Source organism: Crotalus tigris, unplaced genomic scaffold (assembly GCF_016545835.1).
Source record: "Crotalus tigris isolate CLP2741 ecotype Arizona unplaced genomic scaffold, ASM1654583v1 scf7180000024506.7606697, whole genome shotgun sequence".
Taxonomy (NCBI): Eukaryota; Metazoa; Chordata; class Lepidosauria; order Squamata; family Viperidae; genus Crotalus; species Crotalus tigris.
In genome coordinates, this window is record NW_024100678.1 from 1602310 (window position 1) to 1621235 (window position 18926).

Sequence of the window (18926 nt, forward strand, 5' to 3'; positions counted from 1 at the left end):
TGCTCCTTCTCTGCAGTTCAGTATCTGGCTATAGGAAGAGGGAGACCCCCTAAGCAACCATTTCTGGTTAGAAGGTGGCTTTGCGCTTATCCTTACACCCATCCACTCAAGCCACTGAGAGCCGCGAGCAAAACCTTTGAACGCAGCAGCATGTAAACCAAGCCGAGCGAGAGGCCAGCAGCATTAGGGCAAACGCCCTCCTTCCGAGACGGAATTTGTTTCTCTCTTTCGCCTCCGCTGGAGATTGACTGATATCGCAGCCAATCCGAGAGGCTGGAAAAGTTCTGCCCGTCTAGAGGTAGCGTAAGACGGGACGCGGCCGAGGGCAGAAAAGTTAACCCTTTCGACCCCGATGAGGGAAGAGGCGGGATGTGGCTGCCTCGCCCGCGTTTTGCTTTCTGCCCAGTTCCCTTCCGTCCTCCTCGCCGCGCTGCCGCCGCCGCCATGGCCCAACTTCGAGCCTCTTCCTCATCGGCCGCCACCTTTGACTACCTGGTGCTGGGGGGCGGCTCGGGTGGGTTGGCCAGTGCCCGGCGCGCCGCGCAACTGGGAGCCCGAACTGCTGTGGTTGAAAAAGGGCGACTCGGAGGCACTTGCGTGAGTCGAAAACGGGGTGTGGCCGGGGGACGAGGAAGGAAGGGGCTGCCTGCAAATATACCCTTAGGAGACTCGCCTGCATACCTGATGCGTGGGCTTATGCCAGGCAGGGCGTTTCTCAAGAGCCGGGGGCGTAGAAGTTTTATGTTCTTCATCCATGGGGCGGGCAGGGCAGAAACAGTTAAAAGTTTAAACGATGTTTTAATTTGGTTTTTGTGAACTGTTTTCGTGCCGTGCGAAATTAAGGCTGCGATTCAGGTGGCTGTGGGAAACCCAGCAGCCTTCGTTTCAGCCTGTTATGTGAACACAGCAGTTGGGTTTTGTTCCTTATGCCCGGGTTAGGGTGGTGTTATTGCAGCTCCGTGCCTTACGACATATCAACTCTTCTTGCATCCAATATACTTTTTCTTTTTTTCTAACCCTCAAGGCAGGAGAAATATGACTCAGTAGAACCATCACTTATGTGCCAATTCACTTTTCAGGAAGTGCTTTGCTCTTTACGTTTCCCCCCCCCCCCCGTCTTTCTTGTCTTTACCCTTCTATATCTCAAGCAGGAAGCACAGGATATTTTTAATTATAATTTCTTATTTATCTCTTCTGTGTCTATGAGATGCCTTTAGAGGAACATAACATTATCGATGGGTCCTTTTGATTGTAACAAGCTGTTCTGTATTATAGTGTTTATAGAACGTTTCCAACTGTTAATCTTTATTTCTTCCTAGTTGGATTTATAGCTATCTCTATGGCATAATTAGTTGTTAGTCCCCTATATGCTATACAGAAAGAAATAAATAGATTGTGCCTGAAGAAATTATTTTTAAAAACTTAACAGACCAAACACTAAACATGTCCTTATTGGCACTGAAGTTATAGTTTGTTGAAGAAAAATGGCAAATTAGTTGTGGAAAGAATGGTTGGCAATATTAAAATTGACTATTTGGTAATGATGCAAGGATGCAAAATATGAGTGAATAAAATTCCAGAGAAAGGGACTAAATAAGGAATAAAGTTTAGAATGTACATTCAAACAACTTATCTCTAAACTGTTTTCTGTCATTAAAAAGAGCAGCCTTCCGAAGTGTAATAACCCTTCAAAAGTTGTGAGACTGTAGTTTCCGTAGCTCCCATCCTTTGTGTTTGCTGGGAATCTGGAAGATGTTGAAATTACATAACTCTAGGGAAGGAGAAAGAAAAGAGAGAAGGTTGATTAGCAGCAAGATGGTGTGCTGTTGGTAGACCTTAAAGAGCAGATTGGGGAGAGCTGATTGTGGAGAAGATTTTTGTAGTTGCTAACAGCCAGTGCCAATTTGTAGGCACTTAATCAAGGAGGATTGCAACATCTGGAGGAGTCCAATGTTGAAAAGATTTTACTAGAATGAAATGTCCATGAAAGACTCATTCTGAAAGCCCTACTTTAGGCATTCAGTGGAATCTGTGAACATGTCAGTTGAATGTGTTGACTGGGTTATGAAATGGCTTGCTTTGAGAACTAACACAGATTCTTTTCAAGAAGAAACCAAGGGGCAGGCAAATCACTCAGGGACTTTGTTTTCAAAGTGCCAGATAAAAGGTGCTTTTTCATGCAAACTTTAATCAGATGTAAACTATTCCTAGGTACTTAGAAAGACAAGAGTACTCATGAAGCCCCTATCCAGGTACTGACCAACCCAATATCTACCTAAATAAATAATGAAATGTGCTTCAAATTTGTTATAATAAATTAAGAACTAATCTCAGGCTAATGAATGCAGGATTCAAGTGGTTTCTTATTATTATGATTATCCATATTCCCAATGGCATTCTCAGTGGTTTACCCAATCCATGGAGCTTATTGCAATGAAAATAAAATGTTCCCTCATTCCTTAGATATTGGGCATTTGAGGCAGGTTTCAGCGTACAGCACTTTCATGTAATCACCTCTTGAAAAATACCTTAAGTATACTACATTACTGATACACATTTTGCTGATATTAAGAAAATAAAATTAATCATAAATTAATAAATTAAGGTTTTAGTAGTTGTACATACTTTCTAAATAACATACTTGCTTATATTAAAAGTGTTGATACATGAAATTTGCAGTAAATATGTTTTTTTTTTCTTTTAGGTGAACGTTGGATGTGTACCTAAAAAGGTAAAGGAATTTATGTGTGCTATGAATTTGCTAATATTTCAAAAAATACGTTGAACTTCTTTGCTGATTTTTTGAAACTGCTTGAAGAATCAGCTGTTTCGGAAAACTTTGTCCTGAATTGATTTGATTTGATGTTTTATTTTCTCCCTTGTATTGTAGGCCTTTTTAAAAATTGGGCAGTGATTGTTTTGATTATGGTGCTAAAGAAGGGTGTTTAATAAAAACAAAAGAAAAACATGAAAGTGGACACTAACCCTCAAAATCTGCTAAAATATGCTTTTACATTATTGATGGGTATGAATATCCTTTATTTGGAATGCAAAACAATACTTTAGCAGATGTTGGGCATGTTGTTTGGAAAGCAAGATAATTGTAGTGCAAGACATCTGAAGAACAGTGTTGTTCTTTTACCCTGCTTTACCAAAATACATAACAAAAATACCAAGTCATAAAAAGTACCTCCTAATTTTTTTCTCTCAAGGTTCAAGGAAGACATGGATGTGCTTCTTGTCATGAAAGATAATTTCTGCTGCCTTTTACAGCTGTTTTCATAGCTTTTTAAATTTAGTCCTGGTCTGAGGAGCAGATGTGTGGAACAGCATTAAAGTTGAAAAGAAAATATAATTTATTAAATCTCCATTTTCATGTGCAAGTCTAGCGGGTCTAACATAATCCAAATTGCATGCAGTAATTGTACTGAAAGGACAAAAATCATAAGATTTAAAGAAACTTTAAAACTGGTGCCAATTGAAAAAAACTGATCTGTTTCCCCCATCCCCTATTTGACCTTTGCATTTTTGGAACAGCTGCAGCAAAATTGATAAATGGGGATTGTCTATTCTGCCCTTTTGGAACTCCCATTAGCTTCTGTCCTGTCTTGGATGATGCTTTTCCTTCTGTTGGCTGCTAATTAAACATACCATTTTTAAATAGTAAAAAAATGTCCCCAAACTGTATTTGCCAATATGAGCAGTCTTACAGATCAGAAGTAGGAAAGGTTAGTTGGCATAGTTTGCCTCCCAGAGTTGTGGGTGCTCCATCACTGGAGGTTTTCAAAAATAGAGTGGACAATCAGTTGATTGAAATGATATATAGTCTTCTTCTTGAGCCGAGGTCTAAACCAGGGCTTTTCAACCTTTTCACCCACTGTACCACTTTTAGGATATGGCAACATCCGAGTGCCACCAGTTGCCTAGCAAGGTGTCAAAAACTTGATGACAAAAAAAGGAAAAAAGTGATAAAGTACAGGTAGTGCTCGACTTACAACAGTTCACTTAGTTACTGTTCGAAGTTACAGTGACACTGCCCCCCAAGCCACAGCCGAGCAAGACACCTGCTTGCCTGCCCAGCCACGCTCTTCCTCCTGTCCGAGGTTTTCATTGTTGTGAGCATTTCTGTTGAGAATTGGCAGCAGGGGTGGGGTGGGGGGTGTGTTTGGTTTTTATTCCTCCTGTCTGCTGGGTGGTTGCATCAGGTTTTGATCACTTCTCATGACCCTGGGACACTGTGACCGTCATAAATACGAATCGGTTGACAAGCATCTGAATGTAAATCACAAGACCCTGGAGATGCTGCAACATTCCAGCTGATCGGCCCTTCTTCTGGGCTCAGCAGAAGCACCAGGATCAGTGTTGCTTTCCAGCTGATTGGTGCTTTTTCAGGGCTCAGCAGAAGCACCAAGATCAGTGCCGAGTTCCAGCTGGAGCCTGGCGCTGATCCTGCGCTTCCGCTGAGCCCTGACAGCCCTGCAGCTCCAGTCATCTTTCGCTAAGGCTTGTGCGGTGCTGCCACCGGTTCAGCTCATTCCCCTCCCCCGCTACCACTTTTCTAGGATGGTCACATACCACCTGCCAGGTGCCAATGTACCACAGGTGGTACCCGTACCACTGGTTGAAAAGCTCTGGTCTAGACAAGAGACCTTTAAGGTGCCTTTCAGTCATATAAATTTATGTTCTATGATTAAGATGATTTACATGGGTCCAAATAGATAATATTCTGATATTGATGGTATTTGCTGTGTTTTTGAAAGAAGTTAATAACTTTCAAGTTCCTTTTATCAGGCTTAACTTAAAAGAGGATACCACATATTCACTCCTCCTCTTCCTCTAAGATGGGAACTGATAAATTGGTTGACCAGGCTCATATATATTCAGTTAGGCACAACTGAACATCGTGCATTAGCCACACGTGGTTTGGTCTGCTGGGTATTGAAAAATACGACTGTTTTGCCAAGTGCCAATGATTACAAGACGAGAAGCTTGTTTCTTCTTCATAGGCCGTAATATGTAGTGTAACTACTGGATTACACATATCATGCAGTGATGAGTTATGAATCCTGATCTGTCCAGTCTTAGAGTAGGAACGTCAAGTTTTGTACTTCTCTCTTGCTGCAGAGTGAGGAGATGGACAATGTAGAAATATGAATGAATGAATGAATAAAATTATTGATTTATGTTGTATACAAGAAAAAGTGAATTTGCTCATTCATTTTTATATTACTTATATTAAACTTTGGATGTTGTCTTTTATAACAGGTGATGTGGAATACTGCTGTTCATTATGAATTCATCCATGATCATGTGGATTATGGTTTTAAAATAGCTGATGTGAAGTTTAATTGGAAGTAAGTTGAGCTAAATTCTGGAATATCTCTTAAGTAAAATAAATGGATAGAGTTGTTTCTAATTTGAAACTTACACATATCCAGATTTTTATCTGTGGGATTGTATGGGATTCCAACACTATCACAGTGGTGGTGAACCTTTTAGAGACTGAATGGCCAAACTGCAACCCAAAACCCACTTAAGTATCACCGGGTGCCCAGAGGGCGTGGCCCACTGGGTGGGCGTGGCTGTGGTGGTCATGGCAAACTGGACGGGTATAGCCAAGGTTAGCATGGTCACCTTGATGTTGCTTATGGGGAGGGATGCCTGTGGGGGGCGGGCAGGGTTGGGGAAGATCCAGGGGGTCTCTGGCAGATGGGGTGGTGGGCAGGAGGCTCGTCCTGCGGGGTGAGGTGAGGCAAGGTAAGGCAGGGTGGGGGTGCCATTGTCACAGGGCAAGGCGAGGTAGGGGCTAGGGCGGCTGCTGCCTGAAACCATCGGCCCACACACACAGAGGCCAGCGAGCGCATGGGGGCTGACAGTGTCCGTCAGCAGTCACAGCCTGCCAGCCCCTCGACTGGCGCACTCTGGGGCTCCGCAGTCCGCCACCAGCAGTTCAGAGAAGCCGCCTCTGAGCTGGACGGCCGGCTGACAGCTGAGGAGGCGATGCAGTGGGTCATGCCTGGGAAAAGGAGAGCATGCGAGGCCAGGAGAGATGGGACGGGAGGGGGAGGAAAACCAGCCATGTGGGACCTCAGTGAATTAGCGGGCAGCTGGTTGAAGAGGGACGGTTGCCATCTCCGGGGCATGGTGCACGTGCCCACAGAGAGGGCTGTGAGTGCCGCCTCTGGCGCACGTGCCATAGGTTTGCCACCACTGCTCTATCAGATCTGAAGAATCTCTGTTGTGGACCAAAACTGCCTAGCATTTATAATTTAAAGCTACACAGTTTAATATAGTGATATTGTTTTTATTCTAAATAATCTCACTTTGATTTTTGAGTTATCTGTGAGCATTATTCTTAAATTCTTATAAGAAATCATGATTGGACTGGGACTCGTGAAAATTCAAAACAGTACATGCTCAGAATTTAATTCTGAGCCTACTAATAGTTCATATATTAGGGTTCCCTGTGATATGCACTGAGATACACCATTTGTATTGTTTAAAATGCTGTTTTAGGTATAACAAACAAATGGTATTTTGTTTGATGTACAGTGTGCTATAGGATGGTATAAACATCTTTACTGCAAGGAAAACTTTTTTAAATTGTGAAACAAGACTATAATTTTCTGCATAATACCTATGTTTATTACTTAGGAAAAAGGTACCTATGCACTATTGTGTTTTAATTCGGTTTGTGGGGAGATAGATATTTGAGATGTAAATTTAGAAAGCCCATGTGGAATAACAATTTGAATAAGGCTTGGGAAACCCAACTTTATGCTTAGCTGTGGAAATCCATTGGGTACTTGGGTTGGGCTGTCTCTCCACCCAGCCTGCCCAAAAGGTTTATTTTTGTGGGGATATGTTGAAAGAGGGGCGTTATGTGCTTCTTGGGGAAAAGTAGGATATAATACTAATAAAACTCTTTTTACTATAGAATAATTAAAGAAAAGCGTGATGCTTATGTGAAGAAACTGAATGAGATCTATCAAAATAATTTGAATAAGGTTTGTAAATGGCCTTATTTTTCAATTTCAGCGAATTTTAAATTTCTTCTTTCTGCTATGAACCCTGTGAATTTCACAAGCTGAAAACAGAAAGTTCTGTGTTGGTTAATTTTTAAAATTTGCATCCAGGTGTATAGCATTTAAAAAAAAAAGATTCAGAGCAAATCATTTGTGTAAAACTTGCTTTTTTTGCTTAAGTGATAGATGAGCAAGCCTTCCTCTACACAAATTTCAGTTTCCTGTTGTTGGAAAAGACATGAAAACTGTAGTGTAAATTTAACATAAGTACAGTACAGTTAAAGAAAAAGCACAAGTCTTACCCTTCTCTCTTGAGAAAAACTGATAGGGTATGTCTTAATTCATTGCAGTTAGTCTGCATTTCAAATCTACAATTTTCATGGTCTTGATATAATTTTCATGTGACTTGTATAGTTTGTTTCTGAAGAGTGTAAGGATTACACAATAGATTAGTTCTTGTCAAGAAAATATGGGGGAATAATCTAAAGTAAAATAATGCATCTTAGTCCACTCTTCCATTTTGAAATTTATTTACAAATTTATTTTGAATCATTCAAAAAGTTCAAATTATTTAAATGTGTCATACATTGGCCCACATTACACTATATTATAAGATGCCTTTCTCTAGTATATAAATTGATTTAATTTTTAAATCAAAAATTGGTTTTGCTAGGACCACGTGGAAACCATTCTTGGGCATGCATCGTTCACAGCTGACCCTGAACCCACAATTGAAGTTGATGGCAAAAAATATACAGCACCTCACATACTGATTGCTACTGGTGGACGGCCTACAATTCCCAGTGAAAGTGAGATACCAGGTATGGGTTCTATGATGCTCTTTGCCCAGTTTTTATGAAAGAACGTGCAGCTGAGCTGACATTAAAATGTTTTCCTTAGCGTTGTCAAAGATTCAGTCGTACACAGTTACCTTGTAATAGTTCATTCATACTTTTTTAATAGCATACTTTGAAAAATAATTAAATAACCTTTCAGAAAAAGTGAATGTTTGTGCAAGTTACATCTATTTATACACAAAGCTGAAGATTACGAATATTGAAGATAATGTCTTGTTGCTTTGCAGGAGCCAGTTTGGGAATCTCTAGCGATGGTTTCTTTGAACTTGAAGATTTGCCCAAGTAAGTTGCAATGCATTCTGAGCATTTTAAATATTCTCAGTTTGCGGCATTGCCGCAAAGATTAGTTTGTAAAACGAATAGGGATTATTGTACTCCAGTCTTTCATTCCCCACTAAAAGATGTAGACAGTAAGCTAGTATAGCTACAAAGCTGCAATAATTGTCCCACATTTCAGAATTGATGACCGGTCCTGTACCACTCTTATCAGCCCAGATAGGGGATTCATCATGTACCCTCCTGCATCTTCTGCAGCGGGAATATCTGTTTCATTTCTAGCCCACTACTGAAATAGGTTGAGGGCAGGAAAGTGCTGTTTGTTCTGAGGAAATTAGAGGAAAACATGTGGGGGAAAATAGAGGGAAGGAGCACTGTGCACACTAACCTGAACTCTAGAAGGAAACCCAGGATATAAAACCAACAAGAAAAACAAATTCTCACATTGAAGGGTTACCCCATTGCTAAGCATTTGGGCCTCCGTGTAGATATTGGACATCAGTGTAGCTAATTTGCTTTTGTTATTCACTTGTGGAAATGTCAATTTCGTGGTCAATATTCCTATCAACAAACAAAATAAGCTTCTATTGAAGGTACTGGCTTCCAGTAAAGAAATTGAAGGGGGCTGCAATGCTTTAAAAATATCCTATCTTTTTCTTTCATTTTTGCCTATTTGGGGACCAGAAAGCTATTTACAGTGGAAAGCAGGAAATGAAGTAAAGCACTGTGGCTTTTCTACCACTATTATTTGGTCATGGTCACAAGTAACTTACAGGTGAATTCATCTATCCTTACAGTCCTTTCATTTTTGTTGCTAATATTTGAGAAACTCATCCTGTGTATGCCATTAGCCAGGAGCCCAGCTGTAGAAGGCTGGTTCTTTAGGCCTGAGAAAAAGCAGGCAACATCTGCTAAAAGCCTGGATTTGTAAGTGGGAAGGCATGGCAGTGGTGGTGGGACTCCCCATCCATCCCTCAAAGTGGAAGAGGAGACTAAGCGCTGTTTTCCCAGCCAAGATCCTTTTATCTACCTTTAAATGTAAGACGTGTGGGCATACCGTCTTTCCCCGAAAATAAGACCTGGTCTTATTTTTTTCCCCTCCAAAATAGGCAACAAGTCTTATTTTTGGAAAGGGGGGGTGTCTTATTTTTGGAGAGTGAGGTGTCTTTTCCATTCACCTTGCAGGGACAGCCCCACCCAGCCGGCCCATTTCTATGGCCAAAGGAGCAGCATCATTCTTCAGTTGAGAATGGAGCTCAGCCTGCATTTCGCAGTCAGAGGCCTTTCCGGAAGGCCTGTGTAGCCAAGAACCGAGCTATGGATTGAATTGAACAGAGTGGATTGTCTAAATAAGCTATCTCTTTAGACAATTTCTCCTCTGCCTGACTCTTTTTCTTTCTCTCAACCCTCCTCACAAAGCTGAAAGATTGGAGAGGAAGGGATTCCAAGAGAATAAGTAGACAGATAATAGGGAATACCCTGAATTATGTGCTGGCAGCACTGCATTGCTTTTGATGTGTATTCCTTATTGTGTGCCTGCTTATTCTCTTGTAATTCCTTTCGAACAAATGTAAATACAAATCTTCTTTGCTAATTATCCCAGCGTTGGTTTAACCATTACCATTTATCCTTTCTGATTTAATGAAAGCAAAGTCAGGACATCCTTACTGATACAAAATCTAATTGCTTAGGTTATAAATTGGATAGAAACAGCTATAGCCCTTTAGGCATTTTTTTGTTAGACTTTTACACCACTGCAATCAAACGTTTATTGGGAGAACATCATTCAAACATAAACATTCTTGATAATTGAATCATTAAAAGAATTATTGAAAGCAATAAAGGCATTAAAAGTATTATTGAATTAACTGCTTTCATTAAGCCCACTCAGCATAGTAAGTGGTAAAAGATGATGGGATTTGAATCCAATAACATATGGAGAAGTTTGGACTTCCTGGTGTGGCTAATACATATTTCAATGAGCAGATTTGTGGAAGAGAACATGCATCTGAGTGATATGACGTATAATCCATTTTCTTAGGCGAAGTGTTATTGTTGGTGCTGGATACATAGCTGTTGAATTAGCTGGTATTCTTTCCACATTAGGCTCCAGGACATCCTTATTGATACGTTATAATGAGGTAAGGGTCACTCACTTGTTCATCTTCCTAAGTGACAGTTGATAGTACTACCAGTTCTTCTTGGAACGAACATCCACAGGCAGAATACAACCTTATGAAAAGGGCAGAACCAGTTTGCCGTATCCATATTTACACCAGGAGTGGATCATTCACACACTGCATTGCACAATCTTTGTTTTTTAACATATGGAGAGCCTTAACATTTTGCTTTTATTTTTTAAACATTGATAATTTGACAAAAATCTTTAAAACCTCATTATTTTTTCATTTCTTGATTATAATTTGAATTAAACCTTTTAAAATCAAGCTACACTATTTTCTCTTGGTAACTCAGAAGCACTTGCTAATAATATTCTTGTCTATTTATTGGTATCTGTTTATTTACTGCTTATTCCGACAGATATTTTCAATTTCTCCATCTCTTCCTTTTCACATTGTCTTTCCTTTTGATTGAAGTCTATGGCATATTTCTGATTGTAAGATCTAGTATAGTGTAGTAGCTAGAAAACAATATAGATGTAAAGAGAATTTAATCTCCAACCTCAATTTAACCATGAAAATCACAGTGTGGCTTGAGGCTATATTAGTCTTACAGTGAGATTATGAAATTTGAATGACATATGTAATACATTCAGGTTTAATTCTCATTAACTTTGGCAATAGCTCTGTGGCAAATGTCAATTTAATTGTGGAGCTGGATAAATTTGAGTGAAATTTGCATTTGGGAGTTCAGGCTTGTGAGGTTATGATTTAAATGTTATGTGATGTTAATCAATGACAAAGAAAGTTACCATAATTAAATCTAAGTAAAGGCTTTACTTGCAGTCTGATAAATTATTTTTTTGTATAGGTGCTGAGAAATTTTGATTCTATGATCAGTTCAAACTGCACTCAGGAGTTGGAACATAGTGGAGTAGAAGTCTGGAAACATTCCAAGGTAATATCTCTTTAGTGCTGCTTGTAGTGATTAATTTTGCATTTTCATGTACAGGTAGGCTTCGAATTACAATGGCAACTGGGACTGGAGTTGCCATTGCTAAGCAATGCAGTTGTAAAGCATGTGCAATCTAGGCAATCCAATTTGCTGTTGTTAACCAAATCCCATCCGCTCTTCATCAAGGACCCACCTTGATCCAAACCACCCTGGCTTAGTCCCTCCTAGCCTTGAGTCTTGACAAACTAAGGGACTACCTTCTTTTCATCTCCTCCCATCCACTCATCTCTCCCCCTCCCCCCATCTCTGCCATCTTGCACTGTCACTTCCTCAACCTGTGCTCGCTGGCCCTCCCAGACTTGCCACACCCAAGTGATATTTGCCATCATTTTCCTGTGACCGCTGATGAGATGCACATAGCCTGACCTTTCACAAGACAACTGCTGGTTGCCCCAGCCTTCTTCCCAAGACCACATCCACTAATTGTCCAAATTGTGTATGGTCTGTAATGCCTTCACGCCAACATAGCTGAGCCTTTTTCATGCACTTCCCTTCCAAACATTATGACAAGGCCACATGCGATTTGGACAAGGGGTGGGTGCAGCTGCCTCATGGAGGGCCAGGCCAGGTGCGCCTCATAAGCAGTGGCAGGAAGATGATGATGAAAGTCATCAAGACTGGGCAGCAAGCCAGCAAGTGTAGGGCAGCAGGAGCGGTAGGCTGGCTGACGTGGCCAGCAGAGCATAGGGCAGCTAAAAGGACAGATGGGGTTAGTTGAGCTGCCTCTGCAGTCGTTAAGTGTTGGTGAATTTTCAAGTGCTCAAATTTTGATTTCTTGACCATGGGAGCACTGCAACAGCTGTAACCACAAGGACCATGTGGAATTACCATTTTTTCAGCATCACCTTTGGTGTGATTTTGAGTGATCACTCAATGAATAGTTGTAATTTGAGGACTACCTGTATGCATAATTTTTCTTCAATTGCAGCTAAATCGTTCCAACTTCAGTTGGAAGTTCCCATTTCGTTATGTTCTATTGCTTTAACAGTTTCAAAACAATATAAGTTTTTCCAACTTTGTTTAGCTTTATTCTTCTGGGTATCATGTGCCTGATTAACGAAACACTTCAAAGAACCTTCAGGCATTTTTTTAACCTAAAAAGCCTTTATTAGTGTTACAGAGATGTCAGCACGGCATGGTGGAAATACTAAGATCTGAATTTCCCTTCCTTTGCACATAACATTCTAGGCATTTCCCCTCCCCTATTTTGGGGTCATGATTCCCATCTTCCAATTAACTTGGAGGGCAAAGATTCATTTCCCTTTCTTTTTCCTGGGCTTTCCTTATATTCTCCTCCCCTTTCACTGTCACCTGATTTAACTCTAAAAATACCACACAGTTCTGCATATATTGTCAAAGCAAGAATATTCAATATTAGCAGCGTTGACACTGAGTACATGTATATAAATTATCCAAATACTGCCATTTGAGAAAAAGCAAAAACAAATCATCACCATGCATGAGTTTTCTTTCTCATGAACGAACCACAGCTACTGTATTGATAGCTTTCGCAGCATTCCTGAACAGATCGAAAGGAGTATTGCATTATAATCAGGATTACATATTAATAACCTGTATTACTCACTCTGTCAAATTGCTTTGTAAGAATTGAGGTAGTGACAAGTTATTTAGGACCTGAGTTTTATCTGGATGTTGCCAACAGGATTTTATGTCAAAGTTTTGTTTACTTCCTATTTTATACTGGTTAAAAACTATAATAAAGATCTAACTGATTGATATATAACAATAACATTACAATACAGTTCCATTTCGAGGCTTTGTAAACTTTGTATCAAAAACAGTCTTCCAATTTAAAATACCAACCAATCAACATTACTTCATTTGAGAATCAGATTTTAAAAACCCTGGACATTATAGAAGCATAAAAAAAAACCAATCCTGCCAAATAGACTTATCATTTAGTTTAGGCATTTTTGAGCATACTTTTAAAAAAGGAGTATTTTTAAAGAGAAATTAGATAACAAATACTGGCAACTGAGCAAGTTTTGCACTTCACACATAATGATGGTTCTTTACTCTGTAATTATAATTTTTCATGACAGTAATGCAGGATATTTGAGCCTTATCCTCTGACCTCAGTAAACATATTTGGGCCCTCTCTGGCATTTAAGAACTTCAGCAGCCATTATGCTTACCTTTGCTCTTTTTCTTCACGTGCAAGTGGGGTCTCTCAACAAAACTGCATACAGGTACTCCTTGATTTAAAACCATTCAATGACTGTTTGAAGTTACAATGACACTAAAAGAAGTGACAACCAGTTTTTGTACTTATGACTGTTGCAGCATCCCTATGGTCACATGACCAAAATTAAGATTCTTGGAAACTGGCATATATTTATGACAGTTGCAGCATCCCAGGGTCGTGTGATTACCATTTGTGATCTTCCCAGCCAGCTTCCAATAAGCAAAATCAATGGAAAAGGCTGGATTGGCTTAATGATTGTGTGTTTCACTTAACTGCAGTGATTTGCTCAACAATTATGGCAAAAAGGTCATAAAATTAGGTTGGCTCACTTAACACCTTGCTTAGCAACAGAAATTCAGATGAGTCAAGGACTACCAGTACTATCTAATTCTAGCCATAAGGCATATGTAACTTCACAACACCTAGGCATTTAGCAAGAAGGGTATTTTTGAAGAAGAAAACTAGAGTTTGAGCCTTAAAATGAACAATTTGTTGCGTGATCTTGCTCTAGCATTCTTCAGTAATCTTGTTGCTCAACAGATTCAATCAGTTACAAAATCACCTTCGGGACTCTTGGCAATAACGGTTACATCCTCTTTTCCTAATCAAAAACCCACTGTGAACACTATTGAGAATGTTGATTGTCTCTTGTGGGCCATTGGTAGAGAGCCCAATACAGAGGAGCTAAACTTTGACCAATTGGTAAGTGGGAATTTTGTTTCTTGACACTGTATGGAATGTTAAATGCATGGCATACACAATCCAGATTATATTGCAATTGGCATAATGTGGCTAAGGTCAACTGGAGACAGTAGCCACAGGTGACAATGGAATGCTATTTTTTTTTCTTACCTTGCTGCTACTTGCTATTCTGTATTTTTTCCTACTACAGAGAACAAATGTTGTAACAAATGAGGAAACTCTGGGTGGCATACTGAAACATTGGGGGGAAGGAGGGCAAAGACTGTTGAAATTCATGACTCAGCTTCCCCCCCTATGCCCCATGATAATCTTATCCTAACCTAAATATTCATATTGCTTAGATAAGTTTAGCTTGCTTGAAAAACGGTTATGGAAATGTTATTTTTTTTTCCAAAGCTCTTGACACTATGGATAGGCCGAGTACTTGTTTACTCTTTGAAATAATTTTTCTTTTCCTTTATAAGGGCACTAAAAAGCTGATACCCTACTGTTCAATTTGTATCTTGGATAATATTTCTTAGGATGCCAGCTTTGACTTTAATTTTTCTTCCTACTATCAGAATATTAAGGTAGACAAGGCCGGCCATATTATTGTTGACGAGTTCCAAAATACCAGCAGAAAGGGGGTCTATGCTGTTGGAGATGTTTGTGGGAAAGCACTCCTCACACCAGGTAACCATGTTTTAAGGACTATATCAAATAAAGTGCATTTGGGATTGTAAAATGGAACAAAGCAAAATGGGTGAGGAAGGGCTGTGAAGACGTGGGAAGTGTTGCTTGACCACCTACAAACGCTATGTAGTAAAATGTATGGAATGAATTATTATGACAATAAATATTGCATTTTTCAGTTGCAATTGCAGCTGGAAGAAAACTGGCACATAGGCTTTTTGAAAATAAAAAGGATTTTAAACTTGATTATACCAACATTCCGACTGTGGTTTTCAGTCATCCACCTATTGGAACAGTGGGACTAACAGAAGGTAGGCTCTTGTTTCTTATTCATGGGGGGGGGGGAGCAGAGAGAAATATAAGTGAAATAGAACTGTCACTAAGATGAGATACCCCTATTATCTTTGGATTTTGTGACTGATTGGAATTGGGTTGAATAATATATGGAGATTTCCTTTGGGACATTCTCTGTAAAGAGTGGCTTGGTAAGGATGTGTCAGCTCTGAATTTTTATATCAACAGGGTGTTGATAGAAATTCTACTTATATTCATTTGTATTATTGATGCTGTAGATCAGTGGTTCTCAATCTGTGGGTCGGGACCCCGTTTGGGGTCGAACGACCATTTCACGGGGGTCGCCAAACAACACAGTCTGCCATTTTTTCCCCCTTTTCCTTAGCTGTGCTACTCCCTTTTATTCTATTGGCTTTTGAAAGCCAGTAGAATAGACTTTCTTGAATAGAGTCTAATTCTATTGGCTTTCAAAAGCCAGTAGGAATTGTCCAGGCTGTCTCTGCCCTGCTGAGCCCGCCAAAAGTCCCATTCTGCAAACGGTGCTGCACCCGTTGAGTAGTCCTCGACTTACGACCGGTTGAGTAGTCCCCGACTTACGACCGGTTGGGGGGGTCGCGGCATTAAAAAGGTTGAGAACCACTGCTGTAGATGCACAGGTCACTCCCACCTCTGATAGAGTAATATAAATTATGGACTACGGACAGAACCAGTTTGGTGTAGCGGTTAAGGCAGAGGTAGGCAACCTTGGCTCTTTTATGATTCGTGGACTTCAGCTCCCAGAATTCCTGAGCCAGAATTGAAGTCCACGAGTCATAAAAGAGCCAAGGTTGCCTACCCCTGGGTTAAGGCATTAGGCTAGAAACTGGGAGACTGTGAGTTCTAGTGCTGCCTTAGGCACAAAACCAGTTGGATCACCTTGAACAAGTCACTTGCTCTCAGCCCTCAGAACAAGGCAAGAGAAATGACAAGCCACTTCTGAAAAACCTTGTGAAGAAAACCGCAGGATCTTGTGCAGGTAGTTTGAGAATTGGGCCAAAAGAAGAAGAAAAAGCTGAACTGGGGATGATCACACATTCTTCTTGTTTCTCTTTATATTAGAAAGCATTCCCCAAGTTCCGAATACTGCTATCCATCATGCTATCTATTTTATTGTTTAAACATTTAATGGGAAGTATGAATAAAGCACCTCTATTCATAGGATTTCTAAAGCCGAAGTTACAAACTGTGATATCAAGCTCGGTGTTTTGTTTTTTTAAAATAAACAAACTGCACATCAAACCCTAAGATGTAACAAATATAATAGACCTGTGATTGGTAAACTAATGATCTTCAAAAGCTTTTGGACAAGTTTTTTTCATAATTAGAACCACTGACGTGCTTGATTGAGCCATATGTGAAGGACACCAGCTCACCTATCACCAAACTTGTCAATATTTACTTCTTTTGAGATGTACATACTATCCACATTTGATTAGGTAGAAAGCCAACTGTGTGAGTCTTTGCTTTTTCAAATATATCTGATGTTATTTGATTTTGTTCCAGCGGAAGCCGTAAATACTTATGGAAAAGAGAATGTGAAAATTTATATAACTTCTTTCGTCCCAATGTACCACGCAGTAACAGAAAGGAAAACAAAATGTGTGATGAAATTGGTTTGCGCTACTAAACAAGAAAAAGTAAGTAAAGCAGGGAAGAGTGAAGGTGCTGTGTGTTAAAATTGCTTTTCATGTAAATTCTATTCAAGGTAAGGAAATGAGACAGGAAGAGAAGGTACCAATTGTTACTTAATGTGTAAGTACATCACACTCGGCCTTTCCTTCTCGCATAAACTGTAATTAGCTAGGCTCATTGAACCTAACTCACATCAAATCAATATTTACTCCATGTCTGAAGCACTTACAATGAGTTGCAGCGTTTAATACTCTTCCAGGCATGATGTGTTAAGACTGTATAAAATTAAATAAAAACAACACAGCAACACAAAAAAAAATTATAGGTATACAAAATTTTGCTCCTAGTGTAGAAAGGTAGGAGCAGCTGTGAAATGTGTGTGTGTGAGGGGGGGAGTCCTTTTGAAGCCATGTCCTTAACCTGTTTATGACCTTTTTTTTTTTTTTAAGGTGGTAGGACTTCATATGCAAGGCTTGGGCTGTGATGAAATGCTCCAAGGATTCGCAGTAGCTGTCAAAATGGGAGCAACAAAGGCTGACTTTGATCAGACAGTGGCTATTCATCCAACTTCTTCAGAAGAACTTGTTACGCTTCGTTAAGCTGTACATAACATGGCTTTCCCCATGGTGAATTACTTTTTTTTTTTTTTTTTTACAAAATTGTGCAGTTCAAGACAAGTCTTCACTCTGCTGTTACAACTTTATATACATGGATGTAATTTATATACTTGAAAACAATAATTTCGAATTTTAAAAAGTCCCCTTATTTGCGCTTGATTCCTTGAGACATTTTGGATATTATTCATAGTGACTTTGGCATCAGTATAGAAGTGGATCTGTCATTGCTTTCTGGCTTGTTGTTTTCAGGTTCCCTGCTTTAGTGTTTCCTAGTGGTCTCCTATCCAAGTACTGGCCAGACTCAACCTTAGTTAGCCTCTGAGCAGAGACCTGCTGAGAATGCAGTAGTAAAATGTGCCAAAATTCAAGCAAATTATCATATGACTTCATACTTTAACCTCAAAGAGGAAGTAAAATCTAAGAGTAAAGCAGAAAAAAACCCATTTGGGGCTACAGAGGAACAAATGGAGAAAATGCTGCAATTATAAACTGTCTAATAATTAGTATTTTGGTTTATTGAGCCTTGGATTGTGAAAGATGCCATTTCCTGCCTATTGAGAAGGGCAAATGTAACCCACGTAGAACTTAGCCTAGAAGAGTTTAGTAAGAGCACTACTTTATTAATCCATATTCTAAAAGTTTTTTTTTTTAATTTATGCTATCCCCCTATAAAATTAAAACCCAATACATAGGCTATTCTAGGTGCCTTCCTACAACTATTCTTTTGATTTGTTTCCAATAGAAATTACCAATATACAGATATTTGTAATCTAACATAAATTAGGGAACAAGCTTTTTATCACAAGAAGTAAATTGTACAATTATTGCCACATTCTGTAAAGCATAGCAGTAAGAGTTCCCATTCAGTTATAACCTTATTGATATTAATTTCTTAGTTATGAAAATTGAAAAATGTGGATTGGGGAGATGGCTGCATCCTAGGTGATATATATGCAACTGTACTCTTCTGTTTGTTATTGCCGTGAGGCCCAGGAGGCAGTAGGGCTGGTTGCTGTCACCTATTTAGCAGGGAGCACGTATATCTTTTAAGGGATGCTATGAATGCAGGCAACTTTTCCACTGCCATCCCTCTATAAAAGATTTGTATATAATTAAGTAGGTTGTGTGTATATGCTTACTTTTTTTGCCATGTTCTTTATTATATAATACACAACTATATATTCCTACTGCATTTCTGAATCAACAGCCAGTAGTAAGATATTTATTCATTTTCACAAAATATTTTAGTTCAAAATATTAATTCTAAAATATATTTGCACGTAAGCCCTGTATAATATAATGGGATTAATGAACACCATTCCAGGAATTTGTCCCATTGCATTTTTACAAATGCTAAATTAAATGGGATGCATGAATTCTTGCTACACTTGTATCCTGTTAAGAGAATTAGGCTGTTTGCATTTTATGCTCAGTTAAATTCTTCAGTAAGTTTATAGCATCATTTTGCCCT

General features: G+C 39.4%; 1 protein-coding gene across 2 annotated transcripts; it reads left to right on the forward strand.

The window, feature by feature from the left end:
* The first annotated feature begins 219 nt into the window (after nt 1-219).
* On the forward strand, nt 220-18659 carry GSR (glutathione-disulfide reductase). 2 transcript variants are annotated; one of them, XM_039333515.1, is made up of 13 exons: nt 273-597; nt 2705-2731; nt 5266-5354; nt 6938-7007; nt 7699-7846; nt 8110-8164; nt 10200-10299; nt 11150-11236; nt 14040-14201; nt 14762-14873; nt 15053-15184; nt 16710-16843; nt 17288-18659. In XM_039333515.1, exons 1-13 carry the CDS (start codon nt 370-372, stop codon nt 17435-17437), a joined length of 1494 nt encoding a protein of 497 aa, XP_039189449.1. In that variant the 5' UTR covers nt 273-369; the 3' UTR covers nt 17438-18659. The 2 variants fall into 2 exon arrangements, with proteins under 2 accessions (XP_039189450.1, XP_039189449.1); XM_039333516.1 differs by lacking the exon at nt 14040-14201 and having other exon boundaries at nt 220-597.
* Nucleotides 18660-18926: the final 267 nt, after the last annotated feature.

Coding starts and splice junctions, on each gene's coding strand:
- GSR (XM_039333515.1), top strand. CDS start 370: ATGTGGCTGCCTCGCCCGCGTTTTGCTTTCTGCCCAGTTCCCTTCCGT. Junction 598..2,704: donor GGCGACTCGGAGGCACTTGC/GTGAGTCGAAAA, acceptor TTTTTCTTTTAG/GTGAACGTTGGATGTGTACC. Junction 10,300..11,149: donor TATTGATACGTTATAATGAG/GTAAGGGTCACT, acceptor TTTTTTGTATAG/GTGCTGAGAAATTTTGATTC.